Source organism: Aythya fuligula, chromosome 11, assembly GCF_009819795.1.
Source record: "Aythya fuligula isolate bAytFul2 chromosome 11, bAytFul2.pri, whole genome shotgun sequence".
NCBI lineage: Eukaryota > Metazoa > Chordata > Aves > Anseriformes > Anatidae > Aythya > Aythya fuligula.
Window position 1 is genome coordinate 7,187,658 of NC_045569.1, and position 19,595 is coordinate 7,207,252.

Sequence of the window (19,595 nt, forward strand, 5' to 3'; positions counted from 1 at the left end):
TAGTATAGTTATTATTGTATATATAGTAATAATTATAAAAAGTATAGTTATTACCTTTTAAAAATGATTTTCCACAGGGTAGTTTAACAGAAGGAAGTACTATCTCAAGAGACAGTTCTGTGGACTTCCAGCTTCATCCTAGGATTGCAGAGCAGGCTTTTCTGTCTTAAGAACGCTGGTAAGGGCAACCAGCAGTAGTAGCAATTTGTAGTAACTTGACTCTTTAACAATGGAGTTCAGGCTGTAAGTCAATAAGATTGAAAAAAAAAAAAAAAGCTGAAAATATCATATTAGTTTTTTGATCTTCATACAAACAGCTAGGATTTGCAAGATCTTAGTTACTTGTCTTTCTAGGTCCATGGTTTCCTGCAGAATTTGACTCCTGGCAGTTTAATTGTACACTGTGTCATTAACAGAGCTGGCTTATTACACCAAATCACTTTAGCCAAACCAGTCAGATGTGTGGTGTGGTTCAAGGTAAGGTTTTGGCTCTAGTAGGTCAGGCGATGGTTCTGGTGGGAAAGTAACTGAGTATAGCAAAAAGTACAACTGCAGAGATGGATATACTCTTGGAAACAAATATTCAGTGTTTCCTTGCTGTGAAGAAATAGAAGCAGGTTTGACATTTTAAGCTGTAATGAGCCCCTCAAGTCTCATGTTTGTACTTTAAGGATGACAGCATCTGCATTATATACGTAAAAGTCTGATTTATTGTTCAACATGTGGTTCAGTGGATATCAACTGGTGAGATATTTCATTGGCCTTATGTGAAATTTCAACTGTTGATGAAACACATATGTTCAGATGTTTGCTTTCAACATTGCCCTTTCCAAGTTATTTCCAGAATATACTCTTAGTTAAGTGCTGTACAGCAAAGCCCAAAGATTTTAATAAATGATTACAAGATTTTCCATAATTAAAACTACTTTTTCCTCCAGCAGATTGCTGCTGCTAAAGCTAAAAGTCCTGTCAATACCTCTAGCTGTTAAAGCTGGAATCCTATTTAAATATGAGTGTTACATCTGGCAAAGGAGATTGTGACCATGGATGACAATAACTTCATTATTCTTGAAAGCATCCTACCTCCTAGTCTATAATATTACAGGCTTCCAGGTTATTAGCAAGCATTTTGCGTGTATATGCATATAAAGAGGAGGGAAAAAATGTTAGTTTTTATCCCAAACATTGGGCTTGCTTGCAAAAAATGTCTTCAGAGGGTTGGTGCTTCTATTTTCTATTCATCAGCCTATATCACAGTTGAAACAGAGCAGTCTGTTATGCCATAAACCCTGTTCTGTCTGTAAGGCATGTTAGAGGAGTAAATTTATTGTACCACATATACCAAAACTGTATCTTCTTTCCTTGCTGCCTGCTTATTAGTGCTATTAATATTTGATCTGTCAAAAGTGGCACGTATGTTTTTCCCTAAAATGTTAGAAAATGCTTGGTAAAAAAGACTGTTAAAACTTCTCTAGCTTCTCCAAATATTATGAAATGCAGTTTAAAATCCTAAAGGAAGAACATCTGGCAGGACTTGCAGGAGATAACTAATTTTGTATTGCATTTTTCTATTTTAATTATATATACATATAAAAATATATATTTTTTTTTAGGTCCACCATCTTGCAGCAGCAGTTCAACCGAACAGGGAAGGTAGAGCATGGCTCTGTGGCACTACCAGCTGTTATGCGGTCGGGGTCCAGTGGCCCAGAGACTTTCAACATCGGCATCATGCCTTCTCCCCAGCAACAGGTCACCATTGGTCAGATGCACAGAGGACATATGCCCCCGCTTGTGAGGAACCTCCTTGTTTTGTAGTAGCATTTGAAACTTGTTGGTGCTGCAAGTTGTCAGAAACAGGATGTTTTCCATGTTGCTAAGTGTAGAGTGTGGTGTCCTGGCTGTCTTACTGGACACGTTTTGAGCTGAAATACTTAAGTTACCACATTTTCAATGACTTGCTCATTTGTCCTAACAACAGCTCTTCAACCCTTTTCTTTGCTTTTAAGTAGTTAAACCAGTATTCAAGGGTTAGGAAAAAAGCACGTTGAAGATTGGCAAAAGTAAGCAATTTTAGGGAAAAACTCATCTTTAGCTTGTCACTAGTCTACAATTTAGATGTTTCTAGATGGTTTAAAGCTGGTGCTGAGTTTTCTCATTTAAATTTAACACTACCAAAAGGCCTAAATGGGCTATAGAGAATGTACTCAGTGCTTAAGCTCATGAAATATCATTAGAAGCATGGTATGTCTAGTGGGTTGACTTTAGTGGCTGTCAGATTCTTTGATTACCCCTCCTCAACCAGACAGGAGGAGAAAATAAGAAAAAGCTTTTTATTTCAACATGGGTTGAGATAAAAGCATAGAGATCACAATTTACCATCATGGGCAAAATGGACTTGACTTGGTGAAAAGTAATTTACTACTGGTTAAAATAGAGTTGGATGTTAAGAAACGAAGACCAAAAACTAAAACATCTTTACCACACTGATACCTCCTTTTTTTCCCCACAAACTCAACTTTATTTCTTCATTCCTGACTACTCTACCTCCTCCTCTCATCAGCAAGTGGTCATTCCATAGCAATTCCTCTCTGCTGCTGCTTCTTTCTCACATCTTCCCCCTGATACAGCATGGGTTTTCCGTCATGGGCTACAGTCCTTTAGCTGCAGCTAAAGGTGGGACCAGCTAAAGCTAGGTGCTCCAGCATGGGACCTCCATGGCCCTGCAGTTCCTGGCAGGAGACCCTGCTCCACTGTGGGACCTCCACAGGCTGTAGTTCCCTTCCGGGAATGTCCACTTGCTGCAGTGTCGGATATCTGCTCTGGCACGGTCTCTCCCGCAGGCTGCAGAGGAACCTCTGCTCCAGCACCTTCCCATCCTTCTTCTGGCACCGGTGTTTGCAGGGTTGTTGCACCTTTCCCTCCCAGTGTTCACTGCCATGTGGTGAGGAGTCCACGTGCCCTTTCTGCACTGTGCATTCCCAGAGGCACCTCTCGCTTGTTTGCTGGGCTCAGCTGTGTCCTGTGGTAGGTCCATTGTGGAGTCAGCTGGAACCAGCTGCACCCAGCACAGGGCAGCCCCTGGCCTTGAACTCAGAGGCCACCCCTGCAGCCTTCCCTGTCAAGACCTTGCCACGGACGCTCTATAGAGATGGCTATCCTGTCTCACTTAAAACTCTTCAATTTTTCATTAGCTTATGCATATTAATGGTAATTTAGTTTTAGAGTTGTTCTTTGTAACATCTGTAGGCTGTTCCAGGAAGTCAGTCCTGTACAGTTCAGTATGCAGGATGCAAGTCAGTAACACAGCTCAGTGATTTGTGAGTGTCTGTTGGGAATTGTTTGATCTGTGAATGTTCAGCATCTTACGCATGTGTGCAAGTATAGAGGAGTGTAAAGTGGCATGGGCAGAATCAAGACTATGAGAGAGGAGTTTCAGTGAGCTTAAGCTGCTTTCTTGAGTGCACGAGGGAAGTGCTGTTTGTCTGAAATGGCCTGGTATAATTGTTGTCACTCACAATCTTTTAATGCCTAAGTAACAACACCTGCTTGAGTTGCCATCTGGAACACAACACACAGTCATTTCCTTGTTCTGACTTTCAGACCTCAGCTCAGCAGGCCTTGATGGGAACTATTAACACGAGCATGCATGCTGTTCAACAAGCACAAGCTGACCTCAGTGAAGTTGATAACCTTCCACCTCTAGGGCAGGACATGGTGAGTTTTTCTTGTCCCCGTAGAAATGAATCTTAATATTTTGGGGTGTTTGCAGATCAGTTTAATTATTGTCTGTGGAGGTGAAGTGGTATCTGTAAAGCTTCCTAAATTAGATTTAAAAAAAAAAAAAAAAAACATGCTTGTGCTTGCTATAAGGAATTCATGTACACTGCTCCATCTCACTTTCATCAATCTTCTGAGATTAGTTATAGCAAACTTCCTTGCATAACTGTGTCCATAATTCTATTTGTTTCATGTGCATATGTAAAAGTAAAAACAAACTATAAGCAATATTTGTGATGAGAGTGACTGTCTCCCAGACACCTGAAAAATATGAACAAATGAAAAAAGAACAAAACATGATTCTGTCACATCTGATCCAGGCTGAGGTAGGAGGACAGATCAATAAACTACTGTTCATGTGGGACTACCAGTCAAGAATCATCATCCTTGATGATGCACTGGTTATGGTATTCACCTTAAAACAGCAGCTGTTGGACTAACAGCTATTCTGCAGCAAGAGATTCAGCAAAAGAGAATGTTTGATTTTTTTTTTCTCTCTAAAGGCTTAGTAGTTGTCCTCTGTTTCATTTTAAAAGATTGATGAAGGAATGAGAGATTAATACAGGATTTCATCTTACAGAACTTTGCTGCAGTCCTTCATTCTTGTTTTTGTTGTTGCTCTCTAGGCATCAAGAGTATGGGTTCAGAACAAGGTTGATGAATCAAAACATGAAATACACTCTCAGGTTGATGCTATCACTGCAGGAACTGCATCTGTTGTTAACCTTACGGCAGGTAAATTTCAAAAGGAAGGACTTGCTTGCAGTCTCCTAATTATCAGTCTAATTCAAGTATCATAGGGACAGACTAAGAGGGGGCTGGGGAGAAATTTTCTTCAAAATAGTCAAATAGTTAAGTGCATTGACATGCAAAACAAGCTTTATGTCCCTCTCAACACAATTTTCTTATATTCAATTTATCATCTCTAACATTGAAGTTACTCCTGTTGATGAAAAGTATAGCTTGCTTATTCAACTAAGCAGTCTCTGCAAGGTTACTATGAAAAGCATTAATTGTTAGACAGTTGTTAGAGGTTATAGATGTTTATTGACAGTGGTTTTGCTTTGGCAAATTACAAATTGAAGGAGCTGTGAGTGACCTAAAGGGGTTAATAGTGTGTGAGCTTGGGTTCTTTCAAGGTTGAAACTGGGAAAATAGCTCAAACTGTGGACTTGTCAGCAAATTGCATTGGATGAAGAGAAATTTATATTAGAAGAGAAATGTAGAGACTGGAAAAGTGATAGCTGACCTTAATTTTTAAATGACACTGAAATTACTTAGTAGACGTTTATTGGCCATCCTTAAATGTATCTGTTCTCTCACCAGAGTGTAGTCTGTGGTGGCTGCCTCATTTTCCCTTTTAACCACTGAAGCATTCTGCTCATGAAAAACCATTTATTCTACAGGTGACCCAGTTGACACGGACTATACTGCTGTAGGATGTGCAATTACAACCATCTCCTCCAACCTCACTGAGATGTCTAAAGGTGTAAAACTGCTTGCTGCTCTCATGGATGATGAAGTCGGAAGTGGAGAGGACCTCCTGAAAGCTGCTCGAACATTAGCCAGTGCTGTCTCAGACTTGCTGAAGGCTGTGCAACCTACTTCAGGGGAGGTGAGTGTGGTCATTAAACAGTGATGGGTAGCTAAGCACCACCATGCTGCTGTCTTACTTCCTCTTCTCAAAAAGACATTTTCAGAAAATATGATGGAGGAAAAAAGTTCATGGGTTGAGAGAAGGACAAGGAAGTTCACTCACAAATCACTGCCACAGGCAAAAAAGACTCAGCATAAAAGAGATACTTCTTTTGAAGACAACTGAAATCTGCTGCTATTTCATATCAGTTGGCCTATTGGCTGTCCATCATTAATTTTCCTTGGAGTTATTGCAATAATGTCTATTCAGATTCTTCAAAGTTCTTCACACATTCTCAGGGAGCACTGCAGATGAAACTTGCAAAATAATCCAGCTGTGTATATAGAAAAGATTTTTCTGAAGTCATTTTGGTTTAAGTTTTTGTTCGTATTGACTGCATGCTAATGTAGAGGCTCCTTGAAGAAATCCGATGTTTAAAGAAAGTGTGTTGTCTTTATTTTCCGCAATTATTTTTCCAGCCTCGACAGACAGTTTTGACTGCAGCTGGAAGCATTGGGCAAGCAAGCGGGGAGCTACTGAGACAGATTGGCGAGAATGAAACAGATGAAAGGTTCCAGGTAATAAGGGGGTTGCTTGTCTTTGCCAGAGCTGTGTAGCTTAATAATGAGGAGGCCATTGCATCAAACCAGGCTTTGCCAAGTGCAATTTGGAAATGTTTGCTCAATGGTAATTGAGGTTAATCCATTGTGAAATTACTTTAATTATATGATCATAGAATGCTGATTTTGTAGGAACTCCTTCATTTTATATGTCATACAGATGGTTTCTTGCTCCATGGAAAGCTGTTAGTGCTATACTCCCCTGTGTTGAGAATGCATGGCTCATAGTATATACATACTAGTCAGATCCTTGCTTGCTCTGTAAAACACAGGGATTTTATGGGATTAAAATTTGCACTTGCATGCAGGCAACTTCAATTCTTGCCCTTCCTCATGTTTCCCTGGTTTTTCCAAACTATTAAACCTATTGAATGTATGTATTTATGAAGATTAATAAACAATGAGTATTTCTTTTCATTAAATGTATGTGTTTACTGTGTGTATATGTATGCATGTGTACAAAACTTTCTGGCAAACTGATGAGGAGAAAATTTTTATATTACAAATCTAACTTCTTGGTGATTAGGTGATAAGTATTACCAGATGTGAAAGGATAACCCCTATTTGGCTTAATCATATAATAACCTATTAGCAGTTTAAAACTGTTGTCCTTAAATGCTCTGTTATAAATGCATCTTTTTCACTCAGAGCCTATATATATATATATATATATATATATAGGCTTATATATATATATATATATATATATATATATATATATATATATATAAAATTACCTTGAGAAGACTTGATCTTGTATAAACAAAGTATATACTATTTGCTTATAATACTGATTTTTTTTTTCTGTTTATTTTATCAGGATGTTCTAATGAGTCTGGCCAAAGCTGTTGCAAATGCTGCTGCCATGTTAGTGCTGAAGGCCAAGAACGTAGCACAGGTTGCTGAGGATACAGTCCTGCAGAACAGGGTCATTGCTGCTGCTACACAATGTGCACTCTCTACTTCCCAGCTCGTGGCTTGTGCCAAGGTGAGACTAGCAGTGTTCATGAGATTGCTTCTGTGTGTTTCCAGTAGCTCAGGCAATATACTGTCATAATATCATAGTTGGAGGCTTGTGCAATATCAAACTTGATGACTAATAAATTGTCACCCATAGGAGTGGCAATCGAATATTGGCCCAGAGGATGTGAGGTACTGCTGTAATCCCCAGGGGAGATTCCGTAGAAAATATAGATCATCTGATGATAATGATCAAAATAGTAACTTTAAGGAAAAAAAAGCCCTAGAAATACAGCATGTCTGGGGAACTGTGCAAGTTTTCTGATGAAGACTAGAATGACACTGAATTCACCTAATCTAAAATTCAAATAATTAAAAGTTGATTTTAACTTCAGCATGAATATTAAGTTAGTAATCATTGATACTAAATATATTTGCGTTGTTTCACAGTAGCCCAATTGTTTTAATAGGGTCCATTGCTTTTGGCCAGGTATTGTTTCTCAGTATAAGAAAAGTACAAAAGATTTGATCAGATCCCAAATTCTCAAGTCTACACTTGCAACATTGCGTTGTCTGTAGCCTTTTTTTTGATTTTTAATGAAAGCAATTCACACTACTGACTTCGGAAACTGCTTTCAAAGTCTGCAGATTCGGTTTTCATAAGGTTACTTGTGATTGGAAAATGTGTATTCAACTATTCGGAAACATCCAAGAGGCTTAGAATAAAACTAATAGCCAATTTTAGCTATTACATTTTGAGTATTTTCACCTTATATCTTTGGCTGTAAGGGCTTTTTGTAATGAATATGTATGAATTTTCATTATCTCGACTTGATGTTCTTACTGCCTGTGAATTTCTTCAGTACAGAATTAGATGACCAGTGGCATCCTTTTTTTCCTTATAAGATATGCACAGTTTTCCCATTGCTAAAAACTGTCTGGATAGGCCTGGACAAAATGGGGAAGGGTTGTTTCTAATCCGTAGATTACTGAGTTTATTACGTGTAGCTTCAGAAATGGTGTTGTATGGCTTTTGACAAGTAATTTATTTAAACAAACAAACAGAAGGCTGGTATGAGAAGGCTATACAAAATACCAATTCCAATTAAGATTTAATTTTACTTAGAACTCTAGAGTGCACAAGTGTGTTAAGTGTACTTAGTGGTTTTTTTGTTGAGGAGTTTGGTGAATGCCTGTCTTCCAGAACCACTGTTAAGTGATTGATCAGGTCAGCAGCTGCTGAAGAAGCATGAAAGAAGCATGAAGGTGGTGGCTTGTGTTCTTGTATCTAAGTGAAGATTAATGTCATCCACAGCCCAGATTCCTAACTTAAATCTGTGACGCTACCTATCTAAATACTTACTACAGGGCTTTCTGTCTAGGGAAAACAGATATGTTAGGGATTAAGAACTCTAATACAGCAGATGTTTTGATTACTAGTAATTGGAAAATTTGCAAATAAGCCATTTTCTGAATGTTTTGTCTGTGTTCCCCATGTAGGTTGTGAGTCCCACCATCAGCTCCCCGGTGTGCCAGGAACAGCTGATTGAGGCAGGGAAACTGGTGGACCGTTCAGTGGAGAATTGCGTGAGGGCCTGCCAGGCTGCCACAGATGATACTGAGTTACTGAAGCAGGTTGGTGCGGCTGCCAGCATTGTCAGCCAAGCCCTGAATGACCTCTTGCAGCATGTCCGCCAGTTTGCAAGCAGGGGAGAACCTATTGGTCGCTATGATCAGGCCACAGATACCATCATGTGTGTCACGGAGAGTATTTTCAGTTCAATGGGGGATGCTGGTAAGTCTCTCTAATGGATAATAGCTTTTCCTGATTTGGAGATTTGTACATTTCAAATAAATAAAGTTTAAAACCTCTGCTAGCGCTCTAATGGGTCATTCAACCCGTAATGTTAAATCAGTGAAATGTACATAGCTGTGTGCTAGATAGAATGAATATTGTATGAAAACAATGAATACCATGCTAAAGGATCACTGTAGTATTCAGTCTTTCTTCTTTTCTACTGCTTCACTTCACAAAATTGTGCAGTAAGTCCTCATCTCTGAATAGGAGGACACGTACCTAAGTGAACACTCGCCAGTGATGGATTTCTTTTTGCTTAGATTTTGTTGTAGGTTTTAAAAATTATTTTGCTGCTTGTGATGTTTCTAAAATGTGCAAATTCTAGAACTGGGCAGACTTGAGATACTTAATGTTGTGAAATGACCCAATATGAACTTTCAGAAACAAAATAAACCAAAACCCCACAGGAAATTAAATAGAGCGGTGATATTTCAATGGTTAAAAATGGGATGAATTATCAACCGCATAAAGAGGCAGTGTCTATTTGATAACAAGATAATTCATATAACGTTTCAAAATGACACAACTTTAAAAAAGCGGTTGTGGTACCTCTTGGGGACTATATGGTGTTCATCTCCTCCCTCTTTTGTGTTATCTGAACACAAGGACAGGAAATTAAATACATCACTGTCACAGTTTTATTCACAGTACAGCCAATATGAACCAAGTAATCTTTTCTTGTAGATTCAGATTCTTTCAGATATTTTTTTTTCAAGGAACTGTCATTTCAGCTGTGCAGTGCTCTTCTGGAGGAAATTGTGTGGGGAAGTAATATGAATTCTTGGGGTATTTGGGCCCTAAAAGCAGCTTCTCTGAGAAATGAAAGATCAAGATATTTGAAAGACATACAGGGACATTGTTTGCTAAAACCTTCTAAATCTCCCAGATGAAAGCTGCCAAAAAAAAAAAAAAAAAAAAAAAGCTAATACTCTGCTACTCAAAGGGGTTTAATTAGTGTGTACGTGTATATTAAGTCCTGTGTTCAACTGTCAATTATAAATCATTTGGCTTCTGTACAGAAGGATTTAGTAAAAGATAATCTTGGATGACATTTATTTTCCATTTATTATTGTCATCCGGGACTTAGTGAAGCTACTGTGCTATGAACTACTTATATATCCTTGTCAAATAAAATGAGTACTACAGCAAATGTGACTTTATTTTTATCTTGTTGACTTTTTAAATCAAAGCTGAAATGTAAAGATGGGGACAGTAAAAACATAATTGTATATCATAGGTGAAATGGTACGGCAGGCCAGGGTACTGGCTCAAGCTACCTCAGATCTTGTCAATGCTATGAGGTCGGATGCTGAAGCAGAAATTGATATGGACAACTCAAAGAAGCTCCTAGCTGCTGCAAAGCTCCTAGCAGATTCTACAGCCCGCATGGTTGAAGCTGCAAAGGTACTGGGTAATTGAAGTAACTGTCCACTTAAAATTGTGTAGTTAGACACAAAGTAGAGATAATATGTGGTATATTTTAGATTAGATTCGGCTGACAGTAGACCGTTTTTCTTGTCCCCTAGGTGTTTTGAATGTAATGGGTTAGTCTGCTCTGCCTCTGTTTCTTCTGGGGACAATTTCCTAGAGTTGAGGAATGTTTGGTGTGTTGTATACCATGTACACCTCCTCACCTTCCTGCTTCATGTTTGTTCTCACAAGAGGCAAATATCCGAACTTCTCTTTCCTTTCTGTGCTGGAAAATTATTTAAATCCACTAAGTTAGGCCTAGATTCTTTGAGTTGAGTCCTAGATCTTGTATTCAAAAAGACTTTTATAGATCATGGCCAGCAATTGTCCTAGGCCTCTAAAAGACCCATGTCCCTGGCTACAAGCATATTCTTGACTTCCCAGTGCTTTCTCAGCTTTCTGAGACTTCAATGGGAAAAAACGCACTGTGTTAAATCTGAGGGTTTGGACTACAGTTACTGAAATGCATACTGAATTAGGAATTCTGAAATGTGGTTTTTTTCCAAAGCCAGCATCCATATAATCAAAGTATATTTCCACAGATCACAACAGAAACATTTAACAAAACAATTTCTTCTCCAAACAGCTAAACTAGTATGTAAATCAAAAAATTGTATACAAATAAATGAAATCTTTCCTGAAAGCACTTTACAATCAGTAAGAACAGAAACTATCTTGCACTAGCATTAAGTTTTTCTGCATATGCTTTTAATGGTTTAATATTCTTCTAGCAGTCAAATGTTCTTCTAACTTTGGCTAAGGTAATATATAGAAAATAAAGGCTGATGTAGCAGACTGTCTGTAACTAAAGGTTTGATATTCATCTACATTCTCTCCAGGAACAGCTTCTGAGGCTGATGGTTTTTGCTCTGAAATTTTGTGCAGGGAGCTGCAGCCAATCCTGAAAATGAGGATCAACAACAGCGTCTGCGAGAAGCAGCAGAGGGATTGCGTGTTGCTACAAATGCTGCTGCACAGAATGCCATCAAGAAGAAAATCGTCAACAGATTAGAGGTTGGAACCAGATACTGTTTAATTTTCAGTTCACTATATTTTGATAAATCTCTAGCTGAAACAATTAGAAACGCATACTTCAGGAGGAGTTCTAAGTGCTGTAAGATCAGTTCCAGAGTACAGGGCTTGAAACTCACAATGGTAGCATAGGATACCATAGTTGTCAGCTACAGGAAATTTGAGTAACTTCTATCACTAATGTAGTCAACTGGTGTAAGCATTTGATTCAGAAGGCATTGAACTAAAAGTTCACTGTGCACTGAAGGTGAAATTTATCTGAAGTTTGTTGTGCAGGCAGGGTTCAATCTTCCTGTTTTCAGCTAGAATGTAGAAACATTCAAAAACAAAACAAACTAACAAAAAAAACACCTAATCTCACTAATCTCAGGTTTCCAAATATTATTTTTGGTAATCTGAAAATGTTTCAGGTACAATTAGATTAGACAAACAGGAAGACCTTAGTCAATAACCATATTCCAGAAGTTCATTTAAGCTCCTCTGTCTGTATAGAACAAAAATTAGGTGTATTTTAGGAAATTAATCATGTCTCAGTTTTCTAACAGAATGCAGGAAAACTTTATAGAAAAAATGTTTATTTTATACTGCTCTGATAATGCATAATGCCTTAAAGGGATGAAGTGTGTAATGATGAGGATGAACTTTATGCTTGGTTGTGTTTAGTGGGCCAGTTAACGAAGAGCATTGCACAACATTTCAGAATGTCTTGGATAAATTGTTGAATTTTTAATTTTGTGAGAGGGAGAATAATAAAATAAATAATGGAAGTCCTAAATATTTGAGGAAGACCTTCTCAGTGCATCTAGACTCATTAATACCAGAACAATTTGTACCTCTGCATTAGTTCAGTGTCTTCACTTCTGCCGAAGAACCATCTCAGTAGAAGAAAGCATGGGTTCCCTTCAGTCTTTGGTCAGAGATGTTAATGTAGCAGTATTCCATCTACTTTGCTTGTTTTCTCTGGCTTTCTTTCTAAGCAGCTAACTGATTAGAGCATTTCTGTTTTCTGTGAGATCTTTTGGTAATACTGCAACCTAAGATACAAATGGCAGGAGCTCACAACCACCCTTTCACCCAAGGCAGAAGCTTGTTTTCACCATTTGCTTTTTTGGCAAGATGGATCATACAAGCTGAATGGTTTGGGTCGGAAGGGACCTTCAAATCGAATAACAAATTGGGTAAACATCTGTATAACAGTGTTCAGCTCATCTTCATCATGAGACCTAGTTCCTTTAAGGCAAATCAAATTAATCAAGGGATAGTGTCTTAATCTATCTAAGTTGTTAACTTTAAAGTTACTTAGAGTATGTATTTCATCCTCTGAATTACTATAATCATTGTTTTTATCTATTTCTTTTTCTCCTAAGATTGCAGCTAAACAAGCTGCAGCTGCTGCTACTCAGACTATTGCAGCTTCTCAGAATGCAGCTGTTTCAAATAAGAACACTGCAGCCCACCAGCAACTTGTGCAGAGCTGTAAGGTAAAATCTATCACTACCTATTGACAAATAACTCTCTCAAACCCAGTTTTATGGGGAGATGAAGACAAACCTCTCTAGTCGTATTGTTTTAACCTCAACGGAGATTGAAAAAATTAAACATATATATCCCCACATTAATCAATATGGATTTGTCAGAACCATCATTTGTTGTCTTTCCCCCTGGTTTATATGTTTTAATACATGGAGAGCCTTAGAAAGCTGAGCTACTGTAAGTGCAAAGAATTGCTTCCTACAGTATTCCTGAAAACGTCTTACTAGAAAGGATTGCAGGTTTATATACCTCAGCATGTATCCGAGTAATAGACAAGTCACCTTAAGCAAGCGTTTTTAGTGGAAGTTTACTGCAAAACAGTCAGCAGTAGTGTGCATGCAGAGCTATGCTGAAAGCACTGTGCATATGAGTCGGGTTGCTCAGATTTGTACACTGGCAAGAAGTCTTGGCCATCAGGTCAGTGCACGGTTATGCTCTTTGGCAACTTAGTAGCTCAGTGGTCATAAAAACAGGCTGCTGAATGATGAAAGCAGTGAAATGGTACCGAAGTCTGATGTGGAATAAAAGTAGCTTTTGAATTTTCCAAAACAAAGGATGGAGTAGAAATAGTGACTTATAGGATAATGCAGTGAAATCTTTATTTAATGTATTGGTTATATATTTAACAACACTGATCATCCTATTCTGCTGTTCAGTCTACAAGCAGCTGCGGCCTTAAATGTCACTCAGAACTAAGGTGTAGACCACAATTTTTGTTTACATGATTGTTGTCTTAGCAGCTTAAATTGCAAGCTCACAGATTTCAAGGTATGCCTAAAGTCAAGTATGTTTTCATAGTTCCAAGCTAGAATTAAGAGTTCCTGTGGTGAAAAGCTGTTCTGCTTTGTTCTTGAGCTACATTTGACAGCTTAATTTCTAACAAATGTTAGACAGTTGTTTCTTCACAATTCTAAAAGAAATTACATTTAAAAAAAATAAAAGGGTAATAGAAGGCAAAAGTGTATTCTTGCAGAGAGAACAGTTATGCAGGGAATGAAAACCAAACCATGAAAGAAAGCATCTTTTAAAAACCACATTAATATGTAGCAATTATTTCTTGTTATGGTGGTATTCCTACGAAATTTGGGAAATAAATAATGCAGTATGTACCAGGATTGTACTGTAGACAGCTGCTGTTTTAGCATGAATAATAATAATAAAAAGCTGATCTGCAGCATACATTACAGTCCGTTCTCATTTGATCTTGATGGTTTATTAGATAATAGAGAAGATCAATACCTATTTTTGTACTTTGGGGATTGAAAGCAGTATTGCACTGCTGAGATAAGATTAATGTGAAGTGAGTTATATGAGATTGAATTTGGGCAGCCCAAGAATATTGTTTTGATAATCTACACTTCAGAATTCTATAGTTATACTATAAACTTAGTATTAGATGTCAAAGAAAAGAAGCATGAGGTACTCTATTTTGCTTTTCTGAAAACGGGACTCTCTTTTGAAAATTTGTCACTTATCTCTGCTACTGGCATGTATGCATACAAAGGAAGTCATTCAAAATGCTGTATAAATACCTATTTTTTCACAAGAATCTTGATTGTTTAGTAGGATCTTTCAAATAATGAGTGGTGGAAATAAACATTTCTAAGTAAAAACAGAATGTCTCTGAGAAGTCCGATCTTGAGTTTCATGGACTCCTAAACAAATTCTTTGAAGTCATAAGAGTATTATACCTGTGAGTTTTACCAGTTGTATTTGAGAGGGACAGGGAAAGGGCTTGTTTTAATGTTAGAGGGTTCATATTTTTATGCTGGAAACTTCTCCTTTTGTTTATTATAGAATGTTGCAGACCACATTCCTCAGTTGGTGCAGGGTGTACGAGGAAGTCAAGCTCAGGCAGAAGACCTCAGTGCTCAGCTTGCTCTAATAAATTCCAGCCAAAACTTCCTTCAGGTGAAGTAAATCAATCATTGTAGTAGATTCCATGAGAAGAAAAGGCACTTCTTAATGATGTTTTTGTTTGTGACAAATAAGCAGTAAACTGTTACAAACAGTGTAAAGAAGTTCTTTGCAGGGGGATTTTGTCATGGCTAAGGACAATTTAGCTCCTCAGGTCACGTGGCTGAAACATGTTGAACCTGTGGAGAGTGAGAACTGCCAAACTTCTGGATATAAAAAACAGAAAAACTGGAATTTATGAAGAAAAAAACATTTGTTGTAGTAGCATTTGCTTTCTTGGAAAGTTTTATGATCAAGGTAGTGACAATTCAGCATCTTTCTAAATGGGGATCTTGAATATAAGAGATGATGTTGTAACCATCTGTAGTGAAGGTAGAGTCGCAGTGCTGCAGCAACAATCTTGAGAATTTTTCACAAAGGGAACGAACATTACGATGATTTTTAGATATTAACCTACAGATATTATAGATCTTGATTTGGCTTCCGTTCAAAACAAATCTTGACTCTGCTTCTTCCAAAACATCTCCCCTCCCCCCCCCCCCCCCCCCAAAAAAAAAAAAAAAAAGTAAAAAAGACCAAGTCAAGAGGGTTGATAATGCTATTGGGTTTACTCTTGACAAGAAACAAACTGAGGAAATTAATTGTGTAATGACACTATCATGACACTATCATTAATAAGCATCAGTTATGCCTTCAATATGAAGTGGAAGTGAACTCTTTCATTAAATACTGTTAGCAGGTTCTTTATGGTCTCATGTACTAGAAGCATCACATACAGTTCTGTCACTATTTTGCTGTATGATTCCCTCTGTAGTCATTAAAATGATCTGCCTCCTCTCTGGCTGTATGTACGTACCAAAGTGGTGGTGTGAATCAGGAAAGCAGCTTAACTGCATTAGCAGGAAACCAACCCTGTGAAGAGTCATTGCTTGTATTAATTTTTTTAGTGTACATTTTGAAATAATTTAGTATTTGGAAATGCTGAAAGAAATTTCCCATTGATACCATCTGGACCTGATCATACCACCTAGAATAGCAGAAGAAATAGCTTTTAAGCAGTCTGTACAAATACTTTAAGGTCTCTTGGCTTCCATTGTTGCCTACAAAGTGACTGGTGTACTAGTAAAGAACAAATGTTTTCTGCTGCAGACAACACTGCAATTTGGAATTATGATCGGGTGTAGCATGTGAATAAAAAGATTGCAGTCTAGGAGGTTCATTGGTAAGGAGCAGGCAAGTGCATGAAGTGGTCATTGTAGATGTAAAAAGCTCATGGTTGTGCGCATGGGGGAACCAGCAAAAAAATGTGTGAATGGTGGAACCAGCAAAAAATCCTGTCTTATTTAAAGAAAATGAACTCATAATATTGTGTTCCGGGTTCTTCTTTGGACAGCCTGGAAGTAAGATGGTGGCATCTGCTAAAGCTGCAGTACCCACTGTGACTGATCAAGCAGCAGCAATGCAGCTAAGTCAGTGCGCGAAGAACCTTGCAACCAGCTTAGCTGAGCTACGAACTGCCTCTCAGAAGGTAGGATAGTAGTTTTAATTAGCTAAAGCAAGATGGCCCAAATGGTTGTCACAGGTTCACTCCTTGCCTCTACTGTCTTCTCCCCCTTCCACCTAAAGGGAATGGTTCATGCTCAGGCAGTGTTAGCTTCAGTGTTGCCTTCATGCATGGTTTGCTCAGTCCCATGTGGCTTCTGTGTTGTAGTGGACAGGGGAAGAAAAACTGAGAAGAAAACTGAAAAGCTTGTGGTACTACTGACATACCAGAAACATGGCAGGGAGGTATGCACACAGTTAGCCTGGAACTATTCCCTTTAAATATGAGGGGTAGAAGGTGTCTTTGTTTGACACACCGACTTCTAAACTTGATGTTTGTTTTTTTTTTTGTTTGTTTGTTTATTTGTTTTTTTTGTTGTTGTTTTGTTTTGTTTTTTTGTTTGTTTGTTTTTTTTTGTTGTTGTTTAAAAAAAAAAAAAGAAAAGTTGTAGTGGAAAGCCTTATCTTGTGAATGCTGAAGGCCCAAAACAGGATTGTAGCAAAAATTACACCTCAAATTACACCTCAGCAATCTGCAAAATTTTCAGCCAAGTTACTGATTATTGTGGGCTGCCAGATTAGAGAGTTCAATGTGACTTGAAATATGTTACGCTATCTGTCAAAGGTGAAGTCCAAACTGCAGGAGTTACTTTCTCAGTACCTGGACTACCTAATGTGAAGATGTGTATATACAAGGTAAGTGCATCTCATTCCTGTGGTGGCTCTTACCAGTGTTATTCACTAGCTAAGATACTCTATTCACAAGCTAAGAGTATTATCCAGTAGCTTGGAAGCCATGATGTGTAGAGCATCCACAGGGGCTGCTGAAGTCATGAGACCAATAGATATTTTGGAGGGATTGTATCTGAAGCATTTACTGTTTCTAATAGTGTCTTATAGGTGCTAATAGTGTTACTGATCTGATTTCTGAATAGGCTCATGAAGCGTGTGGCCCGATGGAGATCGATTCTGCTTTGAATACAGTCCAGACACTCAAAAATGAACTGCAAGATGCAAAGATGGCAGCTGTGGATGGACAGCTAAAACCTCTCCCAGGAGAAACTGTAATTAATGAAGGGTGTCCTTCATTGATAAACAAACTTATCTGATAAAAAATTAAGTGTTTGAGGCAAAATAAATCGTGAGGCTTTGGATAATTATCATGCTGGTGGGATTTTGCACTGATTCTCTTGAAAAGATTCTATGTTCCTGCTACACCAGAGGAATGTTTTTTTGTAGCAGAAGTGCTCACAGGCCTGTAGAGCCACCTCCTATATTGAAAAAATATTATTTAGTAGTAGTAATGTTTCAGTCTTTCCAAAATGATAATGTTTTTCATAGAGGACAAAGATGAGAACTCAAAAGTTGGTGTTCTTAGAAACTGAAATATTTTATTCGGTAAAAACTGCCTTCTCACCACAGTTTAAGGTAGTGATTTCCATTGCTGATTATTAAATGTTGTAATTCTAATTTTGTTGTTCTTATGACCTAATATATAAATTTATTTCAACTTGGGCAGGGAAAACATGCTATAAAGGCTTCAGAGAAACTGTGTTCAGTTGCTGAGATAGAAGCTTGTTTTTGGTAGGAGAGGAATTTTCTTAACACTGTTTAAAAGGCAAGTGTGTTTTAGTAAAGTTTAAGTGAAGAATTCTGTCCTTTGCACCTTTTCACAGCTTGAGAAATGTGCTCAGGATCTGGGAAGTACCTCCAAAGCAGTTGGTTCATCAATGGCCCAGTTGCTAACTTGCGCTGCTCAAGGCAATGAGCACTACACAGGTACCACTTTATTCATAATGTCTGTGAGAATGTCTGTGTAGAACACTACACAGGTACCATTTTATTCATAATGTCTGCTTCCCAAATGATGTTTGTTAGAAGGCTCTCTTATCACAGAGTGCTGAAGTCAAGTAGTTGTTCACTTCTTTATTTCTATGCTGACAGTGAATTTTGGCAAGTTAGTAGGAATTGCTAATGTAAATAATGTGCTTCATAAAAGAGTAGTGTTCCAATCTGCTGTATGTACATAACCAGATTGAGACATCTGCTGTTTTTGAAAGTGTCACAAACTCTTTCTGGACAGAACTGAAATGTAAAGCGATTTAAAGGCCAGTGCCACTGAAATGTTGCTGTGTCCTTTCACAAGTCCTGAAAGGGTCTTTGGATGTGTTTTGCAACACAAGATGCAAACATACTTGGGATGATTTGGTAATGTTTAAAACATTGCATCTCTTACTAGATGTTTCACCATTTCCCATGTATAATGCAGCTATCTTCTCCGGCTCATTAATCACATTTGTATAGTTTGGGGGTAAAGCCAACAGGGAATGTTGGCATGCGGATTCTGTGATCAGTTCTCTTTATACATTGCCCCAGTTTTTATACCTGTGCTTTTAGGGACTGAAGCACTTAATAAAGAGAAAGCTCCTTGCAGGGGGTTGCTGGGGAAGGTTTACATATAAATGATAAAATGTTCCATTCCCTCCTTTATGTAAAAAATGAAAGCTGTTGATGCAAACGCTACAGTAGAATTTTCATTATATTAGTGATAAAACCTGTTACGGCAATTACCACTTCATTAGATATAACTGCATCATGGCTAAGTAACTTACAGTTGCTTTCATTTGAAGCAGATGTAATTGGATTAATAAGGCTTGTGTTTCTATTACATAGTTATGCAGAAGTTAGCACTGGATATCTGGTGAAGGAATACAGGTACTTGCAGCTGATATCTAATAATCTAGTTCTCTTAACATCAAGCTATAAAAGCTGTTCAGTTGGGAAGTTTTGCAATGAGTTCCTTTTCAGAGCTCATGTAGCTATTTTCTATCATGGTATTTTGTTTTGCTTGAACAAGTGCTGAGTGTTTGCAGGTATTGTGGCATATTCTGCTGTTCTTAGTGACGAAAAGTCTTTACAGCTTATCTTCACTAATTAATCATTCCCTCTTGTCTGAAGCTGCAATAGTAAGTTTCTTTTCACTATGTATTTAAAAGCAATTTCATGACGTTCTCTCACTTTATTTTTATCTGCTTGTACTCACAGTGGGGTTAAGTTACGTGAAGTTACCTCATTCTTAATGTTTTCTTTGTATTTAATTTTTAATTGCTTGAACTTAAGCTATTTCTCTGTTGTTTCTATAAAATCCCAAAGCCACGTTTTCAGAAATGACAGGTGCTCTGGCTCTGAAATCATATACACAGTTCTTGCAGACAATCGCTTCCCCCCTTTGAAGTCATGTACACAG

General features: G+C 37.9%; 1 protein-coding gene across 2 annotated transcripts in view; it reads left to right on the forward strand.

The window, feature by feature from the left end:
* The window catches only part of TLN2 (talin 2), a 173,151-nt gene that overhangs the window by 91,195 nt on the left and 62,361 nt on the right, over window positions 1-19,595 (forward strand). For both annotated transcript variants that reach the window (XM_032194875.1, XM_032194876.1), the window contains exons 15-28: window positions 1,614-1,794; window positions 3,604-3,717; window positions 4,407-4,515; window positions 5,187-5,395; window positions 5,896-5,994; window positions 6,857-7,024; window positions 8,497-8,791; window positions 10,092-10,258; window positions 11,210-11,338; window positions 12,724-12,837; window positions 14,687-14,800; window positions 16,200-16,334; window positions 17,284-17,412; window positions 18,025-18,127. In XM_032194875.1, coding sequence (XP_032050766.1) covers window positions 1,614-1,794; window positions 3,604-3,717; window positions 4,407-4,515; window positions 5,187-5,395; window positions 5,896-5,994; window positions 6,857-7,024; window positions 8,497-8,791; window positions 10,092-10,258; window positions 11,210-11,338; window positions 12,724-12,837; window positions 14,687-14,800; window positions 16,200-16,334; window positions 17,284-17,412; window positions 18,025-18,127 — 2,066 coding nt within the window. The remainder of the gene's footprint in view (window positions 1-1,613; window positions 1,795-3,603; window positions 3,718-4,406; window positions 4,516-5,186; window positions 5,396-5,895; window positions 5,995-6,856; window positions 7,025-8,496; window positions 8,792-10,091; window positions 10,259-11,209; window positions 11,339-12,723; window positions 12,838-14,686; window positions 14,801-16,199; window positions 16,335-17,283; window positions 17,413-18,024; window positions 18,128-19,595) is intronic.